Genomic DNA, 15927 nt, shown 5'->3' with positions numbered 1-15927 from the left:
TGTCCACTGGAGGGACTTGCAATAGCTGAGCAAATTTGGGTGCAACAGTATAATATTTCTTATCTGAGGCAAGGGCAGAGGCCATGGTTGCAGGACTAGACCATTGTTTCTTAACCACATCTATGAATAATTGAGGAATTGGAACAAAGGTTTTATGACCCTGGTGAGTTCCTTGCATTTCTTTAATGTAATCATCGTCTTCTAGAGCCGCAGTAATGTAACAGAGACTTAAATTTGTTAGGGGGAAATAAACCTGTGAAGGCAGGTTGATCCTGAATTACTCCCTCATCATCTGATAAATCAGAATGGTGATCCTCCTCCAATGCAAAGGTTTCACTTGCTCTAGAAGCTGCAGGGAAATGAGAGCCAGTGAGGCTAACTGCAGGAGAGGCTCTAACATGAGTGGAATGCTCAGAAATTATTGAGCCAGAACGATGGCCTTGACAGACATCCGCCACCCGAGAGGCGATGGCCCAATCAATTAGGACTTTTAAGCTTTCAGGCAAATTTTTAAAAGGGTCCTCTGAGTTCTGTTCTTGCAAGGGCGACTCCCTTGCAGCATGAACTGGTGCCACATTTCTGCCAGAATCAGGAGTAGCAGGAGTAATTAATTTACTTGCAAATGGATTTTGCAGAGTGCCTTGTTCTTCCTGTATAAGAACCCCACCCTCACCTTCTGAAGACCAAGCCTGGTGAACTTCAACAACAGGGAGGGGGGGAGTAGTAGGGGAGGAGAAATCTCCTTACTGGCCACATGAACAATAGCCTTTATAATGTGCTTTTCTAAAGCTTTATGTCTCCGTTCCAAATCTTTTTCTTCTGCTTTAGAAGAGTGCTTACGTTTGCAGGCTGCTTTTTTTCCTGGAGACATGGTATTTCCCTCCCCTTGGGAAGAACACTCCGCCATTGCAATAGTATACTCACTGCAACCAAGATGTCGACTGGAAAGATTTAGTTTCACTTTCGCCACGTGGTAAGAGAAACAAAAGGCGGAGGCTCTGGCATTTTGCTCAATGGCTGCCAGGCAACACGTGAGCAGGATATACGCTGCTCTAGAGGTGACTGTACAGGAGAACCTAGAAACAGCCCCTGTTAAGTGCCTTCACAGCCACAAAATTCCAGGCTGTAATATTGCCACGTGGAGAGTGCAAGGAAACCTTACAACTCTCCTCCTATAGAAGCTCCGTTGGTGGTATAGGAGGATTGAGGCCAAAAACGTTAAAAAACCTATGGACTTGTTGGTGGCAAAGCGGCAATTATTACCTTCCTGAAGCGCCGTGGCACTTCAAAGGGCCACCCTACAGCTGATTAGCGGTCTGGGAGCTGAGGGCAGCGGTGACGGCCGATTTTAGTGATTCTGGGGTTTTTCCCAGAAATTCACTACAAACATTGGTGGCAAAGTGGTTTAAAACACCTGCGCTTTCATTGGTGGTATAGGGCTAAAAAGCCCCACCAAAGGAAAAAAGTTTTTTTTTTAAAAAAAAAGTGCACGAAAGACTTCCAAAATGGCCGCCGCCTGGAGCAAGTGAAGTCTGATAGATCAGGCTGCTCCAATACAGGGTATACCGGTAGGCTACAAAAATACAAAAAAAAATTTTTTTTAACTAGCGTGGTAGACCGGTACCCTCAGAAAAAATACAAGTTAAATTTAAAAATTAAAGTCTAAAGAAGAATTAAGGAATTAAAAGGTCAAAAAACTTACGATTTAAATGAAATCGAACAGACCTGGGCTGAGAGCCAGATCTGTAGGAGATGTTACTCTCAGGCCATCTGAGCCTAAACTGGGCCCCAAAGGGAGGAGCAAGGGGCTGGTAAAAAAACTATGGCTCAGCCAGTGACAGATCCGATGGAAGCAGCCCACATCTGGACGATGACACAACCAAATCAAGGAAATCACTGGTTTTTACTGATGTGATATTTATACAAAAAAATACAAACAAACCAGTTTCAAATACCAATACAGGAAATAATTAAATGTGTTTGCTACAGAATTTCAAGCTCTTGGTGCATTTTTAGCCCTAACTTATTTTTATGTTGAACCATTAAAAAAACCATCTTAATAAATTACATTTTCACCACTGGGGAAATCAAGGAATTTAAATTTGCAGTATGCTTTATTAATCCTGGCAAAATAATTTACTTTCTAACCCTATTTCAAAATCAGGTTAATATTATCAGAAAGTATTAGGATTTAAAAAATAGCTCTTTCACAAACTAAATTAAATTTAAATATTTGTTTAAAGGTTTGAAGGGCTTATGAGAATAGCCTTATTAACACTTCTAAAGAAATAAAACTTGTTGCTTAGGACAAGATTAATTTTTACAATGTATTTGTACTGGGAGAATTTCTTCAGGTTCTTTCTTGTTATATTATAAATACATACTGGTCTAAACTCATCTTAAACAGCTGGTTTTATAGACTGGGTTTTCTGCACAAAAAAACATTACATAAGAATAGAGTATCACTACATTGCTAAAATAGAAGTAGCCCAATAACGTCTATAGGATTTAGTTACCAGTATACTGAATGGACTAAAACAGAGATGATCAAAACATCACTACACTTAGAAAAAAAAACCCAGCCTTATCTAATACTATATTTCATTCTAAAGAGGCTGTATATGTATGAATACTGAAGAATACTGTAAGAATGAATGTTATGAAAGACTTGCAAAGCTGCAATGTTATGTATGAAAAAAAAATTCTTACTAATATTTGTCAAGATCCTTCTTTACTCAATAATTTAAGGCTAGATGAATACTCATAATCAAACATCACTGAAGAATACAGCAGGGAGAAATACTTTCACACAAAATACTTTGAAAAACAAATTGAGCTTTTGAAGGGAGAAAAACTGGAAGAGGACTTTGTTATGTATCATTAGTACTGTGGCAGCTAATACAAACACACAACATCAATGATAGTCTAGTTACCACTCGTATACCATTTAAAAAAACCTTCCCTTCTTACAACCCTGTAATCCCTTAATTCAGGGTAGAGTCGGGGTGACTGGATGGAGCTGAACATTTTCTGGCCAGATGCCCAGCATTCACATACTATATGCAATAAAAATATTGTTGTAGGGAAGATTAAAAAGCAGATTTCCCTAGGAACTGATACAACAACAATACGCAGAGGACTGCAACTACCCAATGATTTTATTATATAAAACAGTGTTTTTCAATCTGTATTCAGAAGAATCCTTAGGATATACTGGAACTTGATTAGGATCCATGAGAAACTAAGGACAAAAATAAAAGGTCAGTTCAGCTGAGTGAATTTTCTATCACAAGACCTTTATTCTCTTCCTTTTTTAAAACTTACGGGTTCTCCAGTTTGAAAAACTATAAACACCTCTGATCTAAGAAAGCTTAAAGGTAAAGGTAAAGGTTCCCCTCTCACATATGTGCTACTCGTTCCTGACTCTAGGGGGCGGTGCTCATCCAAAGACATGTGGCCGGCATGACTAAATGCCAAAGGCACACAGAACGCTATTACCTTCCCACCAAAGATGGTCCCTATTTTTCCACTTGCATTTTTTACGTGCTTTCGAGCTGCTAGGTTGGCAGAAGCTGGGACAAGTAACGGGAACTCACCCCATTACGCGGCACTAGGGATTCGAACGCTGAACTGCCAACCTTTTGATTGACAAGCTCAGGGTCTTAGCTTATAGGGCATCAATTAAAAAAATATTCATTTTTTGAAGATTATTTTTGGATGCTGGCAGTAATTTGCAGCACATAGGCTTCCAACTTCAAAAAATTAAAATATTAATTAAGGAGCTTTTAAATGTTGGAAGGGGCAAGGAGTCTAGTGTGCATCAAGAAAGGTCTTGCAGCCTAAAAACAGGCATAAAGGAAATAACATTTGGCAGTAATTAAAATTAAGATAACAATAAAAGTGGAATATATCTGATTTTTGCAGATAAAAGGGTTTTCACAAAGATAAAGTACATCTGATTCTTAGTCAGTAGAATTATTTTCAGTGCAACTCTATAAACTTAATTCAGAAGTAAATCCTGCAAAGTTCAAAGATGATTACCTCAGTATAAGCATACTTAGGATTTCAGCATCTGAAATGTGCACATATTACAATACTGGGGTTATCTAAATAAAAGGACTCAATTATAGTTAATAAAATTAAATCATTTATTTTGAATAATGCATTCATAAAAATTATTAAAATAAGTTGGCCAGTTATTTCAAATTTCACTCTCACCCTTCTATGTAGGCAAATCCTGTTACCAAAGTTATACCATAATTAACTTTGAATTCTTGGAATCTGCTGCCATCTATTATCCGACTCAGAATCTGTAAAATATTGTTAAAGAAATGAAAAATCAGCATGAAGTCACTTTTCTTCAATAAAAAAAATATTGGCTCATTTTCAATTTTGTTTGATAAGAAAATCAAATCAAATACAGAATTACGTATAAATGTTTAATTTGATGCTTAGGCATCAAATGTATACTCAGAATTTAATTTTATTTTCAGTCCTGAAAATCCTTCTTTTAATTAATTAAATCACTTCAACAGAATATCTACACTTAATGTAGAGTCCTTTGAGGGATATGGGTGTTTCAAAAATCTTGAAAAATTAATTAAAATATAATTGCCAGTAACAATAACGGCACTAGTCTATTATAGCAAAATTAATAAAAATCCTAATAAATCCCTAAACACTTATTTTAAGTATAACATCTCTGGAATTTTAGCCAGCTTTTTTAGATGTATACTATAACCATCACTGAAAAGTAAACTTATATGTGAAAATATAGGTTTACACTTCATATATGAAATAGACTCTGACCCACAAAAATGTACCATAATAAAACTTAAGATTTTAAAATGCTCGTTATTGTTTTCAGCAATAAAATAAGCTTCCATGAATGATCTAAGCAGGTTAAGGATCTCAAGACTTCTGTTTTAATCACTGATTTAAATACCCAAATAGGCTGCTCAGTCTTTCTATATCAGAATGATGTAAATCAATTTAACTGTGTTCCTGCAACTGGATTCTTACCAATTTTATATGTAATGTGTAACTATAATCTTGTGGTGCAAGTCCTAGGAGGTCATCATCACCATACAAGGGATTATCAAATTCTAGACTCTCTTCTATAGGAATTGCATAATTCAGTGTTGAAATAGCATTTTTAATATATTCAAATGCTTCTTTTTCAGAAGTTGCGAAATGATCAACACAGCCACTGATCCTAAAAGAGAGATTTCCTTTATATATAAAACTAGTATAAAATACAACATTCAGGTTAAACCATTAAAATATTAGTTTTAATAGTGAAAGCATGAAAAACTAAGATCTATTTCAAGTAACAGCGAGACCCATGAAAAATATTAAATATTACTTTTCATTATGCTACTTCAAAATGCAGATTTGAAAATATTGCCAGTATATAAAAGCTTATATGAAATACAGTAATTTCAATAGAGATATGCCTATGTTCAAGGCAACTTGGCAGTCACTCTTCCTAAGTCAGATGGCTTCTCATGTATGACTTAGTTATGGGCAATACATCATACTAATAAGACTATGCAGCAATCTGGATTTGAAGGACAAAATGTGATTTAGCTTGCATTTAAGTAGCTATTACTTAAATGCTTATAGCACCTTAAAAGTAGCTGCATCTTTTATCCAGCTCCATCAGCGATCTCCACTGGTGACATACTATTATGGGAAAGATATATTTGGTTACAGGCATTCTCAATAGACAAATGGAACATGCTGATGCATCCTCCAAATCACAATTTGCATCTATATAGCTGCACAAATACTATTACTATTATTACAGCATTCACAAAAGTTAGAAATTTTGTTTTCAAAGCAGGTAATGGGACTGAGCCCTTTATGCATTTGAATCAAATTAATTCTGTATTGGCAAAGCTTAGTTTCGACTTTTAAAAAGTTCTTCATTCTCATGATGTATTCATTCACATGAATGGAAGCAGTTAAGAAAGGGAGGGGAGAAGGGAATGGATGATGTTGGGAAGATTGGGAATAATGGGGGGGGTGATTTTATTTTTTATACTATATTAATTTATTTGATTCTTTTTATTAGTTTTATTGTTTTAAATGTGATTTTATATTCTGTAAACCGCCTTGACTCACCATGCGTGAATAGGTAGCAATATTAAATAAATAAATAAATAAATAAATAAATAAATAAATAAATAAATAAATAAGACAGCGTAATATGCCGGGCTGAAAATCTGTTCCTTTCTATAGTACTGAGACCATCATAATAAAGTACAGAAGCTCAAGCCAGTAAATCTCTTGGAGAGGCAATGGAAGGAGGGAAGAGAAGAAAAAGCTGGAAAGAAGATGGTGATAGGTTGCCCAACATTCAGGCTATGTAGAGGAGGGTAAAGAGGAAAATGTGGGCCAGCCCTACCTACTCCTCCTGCAAATCTGTCTATATACTGTTTGTGTCAAAACTTGGAACAAGAACCGCCAATATATCCTGGCTTTGTTTCTGCACTACTATGGCTGATCCAAAGTGGTTTAGCATATAATCCAATATGAGGCACATTTTTTTTCAGATTAGACAAAATGATGCAGGGTATGTTATGTAGGGGCCATCTAGTGGGACCAAGAAGAGGGCCTTCTTAGTCCCACCAAGAGAGGGTGACACTCCCTCTCTGTGGAACATCATCCCTGTGGAGATAGCAATACCGATAGCGCTTAGATTTATATACCGCTTCAGAGTGCTTTACAGCCCTAAGCGGTTTACAGAGTCAGCATATTGCCCCCAACAATTTGGGTCCTCATTTTACCGACCTTGGAAGGATGGAAGGATGGAAGGCTGAGTCAACCTTGAGCCGGTGAGAATCAAACTGCCAAATTGCAGTCAGCCAGCAGTCAGCAGAAATAGCCTGCAGTACTGCATTCTAACCACTGCACCACCACGGCTCAGAAGATTGGCTCCTGCCTTGATTTTCTTTCAAAAAGTCCAGAAGACAGGGGGATATGGAGCCCATCGAGTGGTTTTTTTTATTGTTGTCATGGGAGGGGGTGTCCACTGAGTTTTGTATCTGGGGTTTTAGTTCTGTTAAGTAGCTTAGAGTCACCGGAGTTACCAGAGTTGAGCGGCCATATCACTATATTACCATTTTGTACACACACCCTATTTTGTTTCCAGTCTCCTGACTATTTTGATAATTCTCCTCTGGACATGTTCCAGTTTGGCAATTTCTTTTTACATTGGCTTTGAAATATGCTTTTCAATACCGATAGTTTGAGTATATTTCAGGCAAACCTTCATTATAGAAAATTACCTATGACAGAATGTACAATTCAATCAATATTAAGAGCTGAGAAACTAATGTTTTACTTAGCATGCACACTGGCTCCTCCTAATTCCTCAGGATTAGTATCTTCTCCTGTGGCTGCTTTAACTAAAGGGGGACCACCAAGAAACACTGTCCCAATTTTGTCTACAATGGATGTTTCTTCTGACATCACAGGAATATAAGCACCTCCAGCAGTACAAGAGCCACATACAATTGACACCTAGAAGACACAAGATAGCTGTGTAAGAAAAAAAATAAATCAAATTAAATTTAAATTTCTAAGTAAGTTCTATAGGCATGCTGTCTTCGTAACATATTTTGGAGAAGCATTTAGTAATTTCAGAAAACCCCATAGACATACAAGAATAAAGATTTTTATTTTAGGATACAGAATCAAAACTCCCTTCTAAATTCTACATTATAGCAAAAATATTTAACATATAAACAGTATATTAACAAACAAAAAAAAGCATGTGTGCACATCTCTATCTATCATATATCTCTGGTAATAATGGAAAATCTGTACTTGGTTTGATATAATACCCCAAAACAAACACAGACTATTGGAATTTTGAAATGACTTGTTTGTTTCTGAATAATTGTATATGATCCACTTACTGTGCCCCAATAATTCATTGCAGAGAACAAGATAAAGAAGCTATATAAATGCTTAATACCTTCATTAAATCATTAACCAGAGAGTATCTACAAAATGTTTTCTGAATCATAACAGAATTCCAGCACATGAAAAACAATAGCTCTTCTGAAATTATTAAGTGCTATGCTCAACAGTTGTTTATTCTTCTGCTTATTACTTAATTTTGCTGAAAATACATTTTGAAATGTACTGTCCAATATAATATTATACCTGAGGGATTTTCAGTGCAGACATTACAGCCTGATTATAGAATATTCGGCCTCCATGGAATTGGTCAGCAAACAGCTCAGCCTAACAATTCAGAGGCAGAAAAGAGGAAAGGAAAATAAGCGTCAGCAATGTATAAATTTAGAACCTATACATATCATAATTTTGCATTTTAACAAAAGTCATATTATGTTTCTGTATTTCCTTCACCCAGGTTTAGAAAAGCAATATTATACAGGTAGTCCTTGATTTACAACCATTCGTTTAGTGACCATTCAAAGTTACAATGGCACTGAAAAAAGTGACTTATGACTGCTTTTCATACTTATGACCATTGCAGCATGTCTGTGTTCAACATGATTAAAATTTGGATGCTTGGCAACTGACATGTATTTATGACGGTTGCAGGGTCCCTGGGTCATGTGATCACCTTTTGCAACCTTATGATAAGCAAAGTCAATAGGGAAGCCAGATTCACTTAACCCTTTACAGCAGTGGTCCCCAACCTTTTTATCGCCGCGGCCCGCTGAGCGCGCGCAGGGGTGGGGGCACGGCCCAGGAGCTTTTGTGCACAGCCCATTGCGCATGGCCCAGGAGCTTTTGCGCACGGCCCAGGAGCCTTTGCGCTGCAGCGTTCATGTCCCCCGGCCGCTGCGCGGCCCGGTGCCAGGTACTCCACGGCCCGGCACCGGTCCGCGGACCGGGGGTTGGGGACCACTGCTTTAGAGAACAAAAATAAAGTTACATGGTAAAAACCTCCTCTCCATTAATTTGCTTATGTTTCCAAACTAAAGCAAAAGGATCAGATACTACCACAAAATGAATACAGAGTGTGCCTTCCTATGCAATTAAATAAAAATAATTTATAAGGCATTGTGTTGGGAGCCCAATCTGTTTTACTTGTCTCTCTGAAGAAGAAAGCAATGAAAAGGGGAAAAAACTATGTTTCCTAATTGTTGTAGAAAATCTGCATTCAATTTTCAGTTCTTATAAGACTGCATGCAATATCAAAAACATTTCTGTCTGCTATTGGCAAAAATTTAACATGTAATTTTTGTACTGAATGTTGTGACTCTCTCTGGAAAACAATATTTGCCTGGCAGCGAGGCATAACTCTTCTGTATATATGCATACTCACATATGCATACAAAAGCATGCATCATGAAGCTATGATAAATCTGCTATTACTGTAATAATAATACTGTACTTCATTTTATATTTATAATTTGAATCATGTACAACATTCAAGCAAATTCCATTATACAATGGCAATTTCTGTGCCTAAGCAATGTGGTTGTAAAATGTGATATTACATGACCAGATTGCTTAGTGACGGCAATCTCTCCAGTCCTCACTGTCAGCCCTGTCCCTACTTGGGTGTTTAGGAACAAAAGACCCTTGACTCCATTTGTAGCGAAAGGTATATTTTTACTAAAGCCAAGTGGTTACAATGTAAGCATAGCCAGATCTGAATATTCCTGTGTAAACCCAGTAATTTTTTCCTTCTCCCAGGTCCTCCACCCCTTGGTCATCTAAATGTCCAATGGTATTCAAATTGTTAGATGACAGTTCATTATGTTCTATGATTGCTTAATTTAAATCTATTCATTACAGATATTTTTCAATGTGCAGTTTGCTGACTCAAATTTTTAGTAACAAACTTAAATGCTTAGTCATAAGGAGGTAGACAGACAGACAGACAATCTATATTTGATTCTGCTCTTGTGATTTGAGTTTGTATTCTACCAATATATTCTTGGACCCAGGAAGGAAAACCACACCAGAAGCTGAAAAGAATATTTTTAATGTAGATTTCAAAAACTTAACATACTGTGTATGTATTTGTGAATAAGCCAAAAATTTTAGGTGTCAAAATACACCTTAAAAATTGGGTTTGGCTTATCCATGGATAGGCTTGTTCAGAAGTACATAAGGCATTTTTTAAACTACAGGTAGAACTTGATCTATATGACCGGTAACTTAGTGACTGTTCAAAATTACAATAGACTCTCCAAAAGGTAGTTGTGGCCTGCTTCTGAAATTCTCAAAGCCAGCCCCACCCCACCCCATCTCATGATGACCAGCCCGCATTTACAATCATTGGTTTAGGAACTGGGTACTTACAAGATCGCCTTCTGCTACCGATAGCCTCCCACCGACCAATACGCTCCCACAGAGAGGGACTCCTCAGGGTGCCATCGGTCAAACAATGTCAACTGGCAACCCCCAGGGGGAGAGCCTTCTCTGTGGGGGCACCTGCCCTCTGGAATGAATTGCCCCCGGAGATACGGATGGTCCCTGACCTACGCGCCTTTTGCCGTGCCCTCAAGATGTTATTGTTCCAACAAGCTGGGCTGGCCTAAATATGAATTTTAATGGTTGTTTTAGTTTTTTAATAATAGTGAGGCCAAATTATTTAATATATTTTAAATTGTTTTTAAATTTTATGTATATGTGTGTTTTATTGTTGGTGTGCACCGCCCTGAGTCCCTCGGGAGAAGGGAGGTATAAAAATTTAAATAATAAATAAATAAATTTGTAACTCCTGCAGTCACAAGACTACAATTTACATTTTGCCAAAACCTAGAATTTACTTTCCAATTTTATCAAGTGTGAAAAACTACACCCACTTGGAGAAGTTTCAGATTACTGATTTATTATTAAAGCATGTGCACAGGAATCTCTCAGACTAACAGTTAGCACCTGATTAGAATAAGTGTCAACAGCATTCAAGTATGTAACGATTCTAAACTGATGCTTCTTTTAACTCATTCCCCTGGCTCTGCTAGTCCTCCTATAGGTTTTTGGTACAAAATTCCATAATGAACAAAGGGTTCTCTTAATGACCACAGCATTCATTTAATGACTGCTGCATAAAAAGACAGTAAAATTGGATTATCACATATGTGAAAACAATAAAGAAAAAAGACATCATACGAAACCAGCATGGTTCCACAAAAAGCTCTAAGACAAATTGAGGAACAAATATAAAAAATGGAAAGAGGGTCACAAAACTAAAACAGAATACCAGCAAATAGCCTGAATCTGTAAGGAAATAGTTAGGAAAGCTAAGGCTCAAAATGAGTTAATACTGAGAACTAATGCAAAAAATATATATAATTAAGAAGTTTCTTTCAATATATATAAGGAACAAGAAGGAAGTCAAGGAAACAGCTTGACATAAATACTGGGGAAAAGCTTCAAAAAAATAATCAAGTAGAAGATCTTTGAGCACATCTGCCAAGACTTATGACTGTAACTGGCAGGCTCCATTACAGTCATAAGTCAAGGACTACCTGTACCTGTATATCCTGTATATACTTACATATATGAATGAGATGCATATATAAGATGACTTTCAAATTTTTAACCAAACTGCTGTGAGAAATGGATGCTCTGTGAATTACCCAGAGATTGGCCAATTGTGGAAATTAAAACAAATGAAAATTTGAGTTGGCTTATTGAAGGTGGCACATTTTTCACAGTACTTTGGTTAAAAATGTGACAGATAGGCTTATACACCTATCCGTCTTATAAGCCTTATATGCCTAAGTCTATACAATATTATATGTAATTATAACTTATTTGTTATATTATTGTTTTACCTGAAGTGGCAAGAATGCTCCCCCACTGTCTACCACGTAGACAAATGGAAGTTTATTTTTAATTGCTATTTCTTGAGATCTTAGTATTTTCTTCAGTGTAATAGGATAAATGGTTCCACCTTTTATTAATGAATCATTTGCCATGAAACAACACCAGATTCCAGATATTCTTCCAATTCCTTCAACAAAAGTGAAAAGAATTATCGTGAGAAAAACATTAGCAGGCTTTCTACAAATGTAAATAATTTATAATTGTATACAATTTTAAGGTATACTACAGAATATTCCAGTTAGTTTTTGATAACTTTTGTAACTGAGCTACCAAGGAGATAGCTTGATTTTCAATATCTGCTGCATCACTATGATGATAGGGTTGAAAAGCAGAGACAAAACAAATAACTCGTTTTTTCAAAATCCCCAAATACTGTATTTTTCGGACTATAAGACACACTGGAGTATAAGATGCACCAAGATTTCAAAGAGGTAAACAAGAAAAAAAAGGTTTTTGCCCTCCCCGGCCCCAGGAGCACTCTGCAGGCCTCCCAAACCTTCTGCACATCCTGTTTTTGCGAAAAGTCAATTTTTCCCAAAAACGGGACGCGCAGAGGGTTTGTGAGGCTTGCAGAGCGCTCCTGGGGGCTGGGGAGGGCAAAAATGTGGTGTGCGGGGGGGTTTTGGAGGCCAAAAATGAGGTGCACAGAGTGTTTGGGAGGCTTGCAGAGTGCTCCTGGGCCCGTTTTTGCCCTCCCAACCCCCCCCGTCACATTTGTGCCCTCCCCAGTCCCCAGGAGCACTCTGCAGGCCTCTCAAACCCTCTGCACATCCTGTTTTTGCGAAAAACAGCTCCGTTTTTGGAGAAAACGGGACGGCACGGGGCGGGCTTTCAGGAAGGCAAAAATGGCTGTATTCGGTGTATAAGACACACCAACATTTCCACCCTCTTTTTTTGGGGGGGAGTATGTCTTATACTCCGAAAAGTACAGTATATTAAAACCAAATTATCCTGAAAACTCAGTTTGTGCCCCAATTTTATTTTGCTCTCCTTTTAGTTATTACCTTTGTTTTAAATATAATTTGCTTCTATCAACTTGAACTATTTAATTCATTAATAATTTGGTTTTCAACCGATCTGTCTATAATTTATATTTATTTCTGAATTAATTGATACAATTTTGGAGCTGCTTTTCATTTTAAATTTACAATATGTATTAATTTATTCCAGGTTATTCTATTTATAACTATGTTCAATCTACTTGCTGTTCTTATTGTAACAATGTGACTACCAGATGTTCAGCATTTAGTGGGTTAGGGTCAGAGGATCAGAGACCAATCTTGTCATTTATTATAACACCAACAGCAAGTAGATATACCGATGACCAATTTACACACCATGATACAACTAGCAAAGCCACTGGGGCCCTCTGTCTTTCTTATCTGATTGTTTCTTAGGCAGTATCTCTTCTCATCATTCCTCAAGGTCATCCACACATTGTCCCATTTACAACTTTCCCAGAGTATCGTCCCTGATCACAGTACTAAAATTCAGAGATAAAATTGACAATTTTCATCCAATTTCCTGTTTTTGTATATGTTTAACACAGGTTAAATGGGTACGTTTAAATTTTACATCTTTTCATTTACCTCTTAAACCATCTTCAAGCACTCCAAAAAAAACCTAAACATTTCAGTCTTGCATATTCTGCCAATAACATACCATTGCCATGTTTTCTAGGATCTCAGTCACCAGTAAATATCACAGGCTTTCTCATCATAAATTATATCATTCTTCCAATCTTGTATATTAAATTCTGCTTCTAATAATTATCTGCCACTTATATACAATGGGTGGTACAGCTAACCAGAAAACCTACAGATTAGCTAGGTATTCAGAAATTTTCAATTACTAAAAGAAATATATATAATGTTATTTTAAAAGTATCCATTTTAAGCACATCTTCACCTAGAAAAGTGGTAATTGTAAGCTGGTGTGAATTTGGGTCAAACTATGACAATTTTATAAGATGTATCTTAAAAACCCCAAAAATGTGTCTAAGAAGTCACAAAATTCATACTGATATCTCCCCTAACTCTGTATTCAAAAGTATATCTTTCAATATGCATCAAATTTCTTTTCTTTTTTATTGCTGTCATTATTGACAGAAAGTCCAATTCCTACCACATCTGAACTGGTTAGGAGTTTTGGACACACAAATGATGTTATGTATAGGTAGCCCTTGATTTATAACCACTCGTTTAGCAACCATTCAAAGTTGCAATGGCACTGAAAAGAGTGACAATAGGGCCTCACTCTTATGACCATTGTGACATCTCCACAGTTGCATGTTCAAAATATGGGTGTTTGACAACCAACATGTATTTACAATGGTTGCAATATTCAGGGTCATGTGATTACCCTCTCAGTTTGCTCCTGACAAGGAAAGTCAATGGCAGAAACTGGATTTGCTTAATGACCACATAACTACAGGGATTCAATTTTAAAAAGTGGTAAAAAAGATCAGAAAATCAGGCACTACACACTTAACAATTGCCTTGCTATGCAACAGAAAGTCTGGTCCCAATTGTGGTTGTAAAATCAATGACTACTTGTACATTGAATTTCCCTTTATACCAAGAGTGGGCAACTCTGGAAATTTTACGAGCTGTGGACATCAATTCCCAGAATTCCTGGGCCAGTTATGCCTTATACAAAACTTACCAGTAATACATCCTCCAGCAGGAATATCACCATAGGGCATATTAAGCCCTGCAAGAGGAGAAAGCTCAAGAAAAGATTCATCATCAAGAAGCAATTTTAAGCGTTCATGAACAAGCAATTTCTTTTTCCTCTGTGTATGAATCAATATTGCATTTTTTGTTTTGCTTTTGACCTTCTCAGATAGCTCTGAATATCTAATATGAAAAAGAAACAGTCAAGAGACCAGAAATGTTTCCCAAATCTCCTTATCAATGTTCTTATAGATGCTAAACAGCAGTATGTATATTATTTTGCTATCATACGGGTATGGTAGGGAAATAATGCGATTGTATATAGTTAGATGAAAATTCCACATACTTAATAGTTACTAGTATTTTTATTATTCAGTATGTAAAGAAAAATAAACTTATATGAGAGTCTGGTAGAAATAAAACAGCCTGAATTAGCATGCTTAATTGTTCATGGTAAGCCAAAATTCTTGGCAAAACTGGCTGCTTCCTGACATATAAGCATGCCATTCTTGATTTAGATTTGACTACTGGTATGTCTGATCTGTTCTATTATAAAGAAATCTTTTGCCATGATAGTGAATATCCCAGATCTTAAAGAAATCTACCATTTAAAAATACTTCATTCTGATTCTTGGATTTTGGCTTTCTCAAAAGATTCTCTGGAAATTATTAAGCTGTAAGAATTTATGAAAAGTTATTCCTTTGCCTTCATGTTACTCTTTCAGTTCTTGTTAATGACTCTGAATAAAATCCTTGTAAAGTTCTTGCTTTCTCTGTTTTTATCTGTGGAACATGTTTAACTGAAGTAAACAGGCATTCATTTGGTAGGATTTTACAAAAGATCGAGTAATTACAATATAAATATCTTGCATTCAAATTAAAATTTAAGACCACCTTTCAATAATATAGATTATTTGTATTTATTAAAAGTATCTAGTTTTGATTACTTTCTTAGCCTTGTATAGCTGCTAGAAAGAGAGCTGCTGAGTATTTATTTTCCTCTGAAATTATATGGAAGATGTTTAAGGAGGAGGAATTAACTTATATTTATAAATAGCAGTGATAGAAGGCCTTTCTGTAATACCTTTTTTAAGAATAGAATGTGTTATCATAATATTGATACTTATGACCCTATATACTATTTAAAGATGTAATGATTCTTTATATTATTATATTATACTTAATATAATATTAATTATTATAATTACTTAGTAATTATATAGTATAATTACTTAATATTATATTAAGTAACTCTTCATTCCAAATACTTTGAATCAGATTACTGATTTTAAATATTACATCTTGGTACTATATTCTTGATGTTTTTGAGATGACAATATAATTTTCTGCCATTCTACACCCAAAAATGATTCTAAGAATGTACATAACCTATGGGTAAAGAATAAATATATGTGTATCTTTA

The 15927-nt window shown here is 36.1% G+C and overlaps 1 protein-coding gene across 10 annotated transcripts in view; it reads right to left on the bottom strand.

Annotated features, from left to right (window-relative positions):
• LOC117674965 (methylcrotonoyl-CoA carboxylase beta chain, mitochondrial-like) overlaps positions 1-15927 on the bottom strand; it is a 33161-nt gene that overhangs the window by 11982 nt on the left and 5252 nt on the right. For all 10 annotated transcript variants that reach the window (XM_034433230.3, XM_034433227.3, XM_087889802.1 and 7 more), the window contains exons 3-8: positions 14494-14687; positions 11778-11956; positions 8176-8256; positions 7349-7527; positions 5023-5215; positions 4219-4310 (exon numbers count right to left, since the gene is read on the bottom strand). In XM_034433230.3, the coding sequence (XP_034289121.2) occupies positions 4219-4310; positions 5023-5215; positions 7349-7527; positions 8176-8256; positions 11778-11956; positions 14494-14687 (918 nt within the window). The remainder of the gene's footprint in view (positions 1-4218; positions 4311-5022; positions 5216-7348; positions 7528-8175; positions 8257-11777; positions 11957-14493; positions 14688-15927) is intronic.

Source organism: Pantherophis guttatus, chromosome 3 (assembly GCF_059756535.1).
Source record: "Pantherophis guttatus breed Tessera chromosome 3, ASM5975653v1, whole genome shotgun sequence".
Lineage (NCBI taxonomy): Eukaryota > Metazoa > Chordata > Lepidosauria > Squamata > Colubridae > Pantherophis > Pantherophis guttatus.
This window is presented reverse-complemented; position numbering and strand designations above follow the sequence as displayed.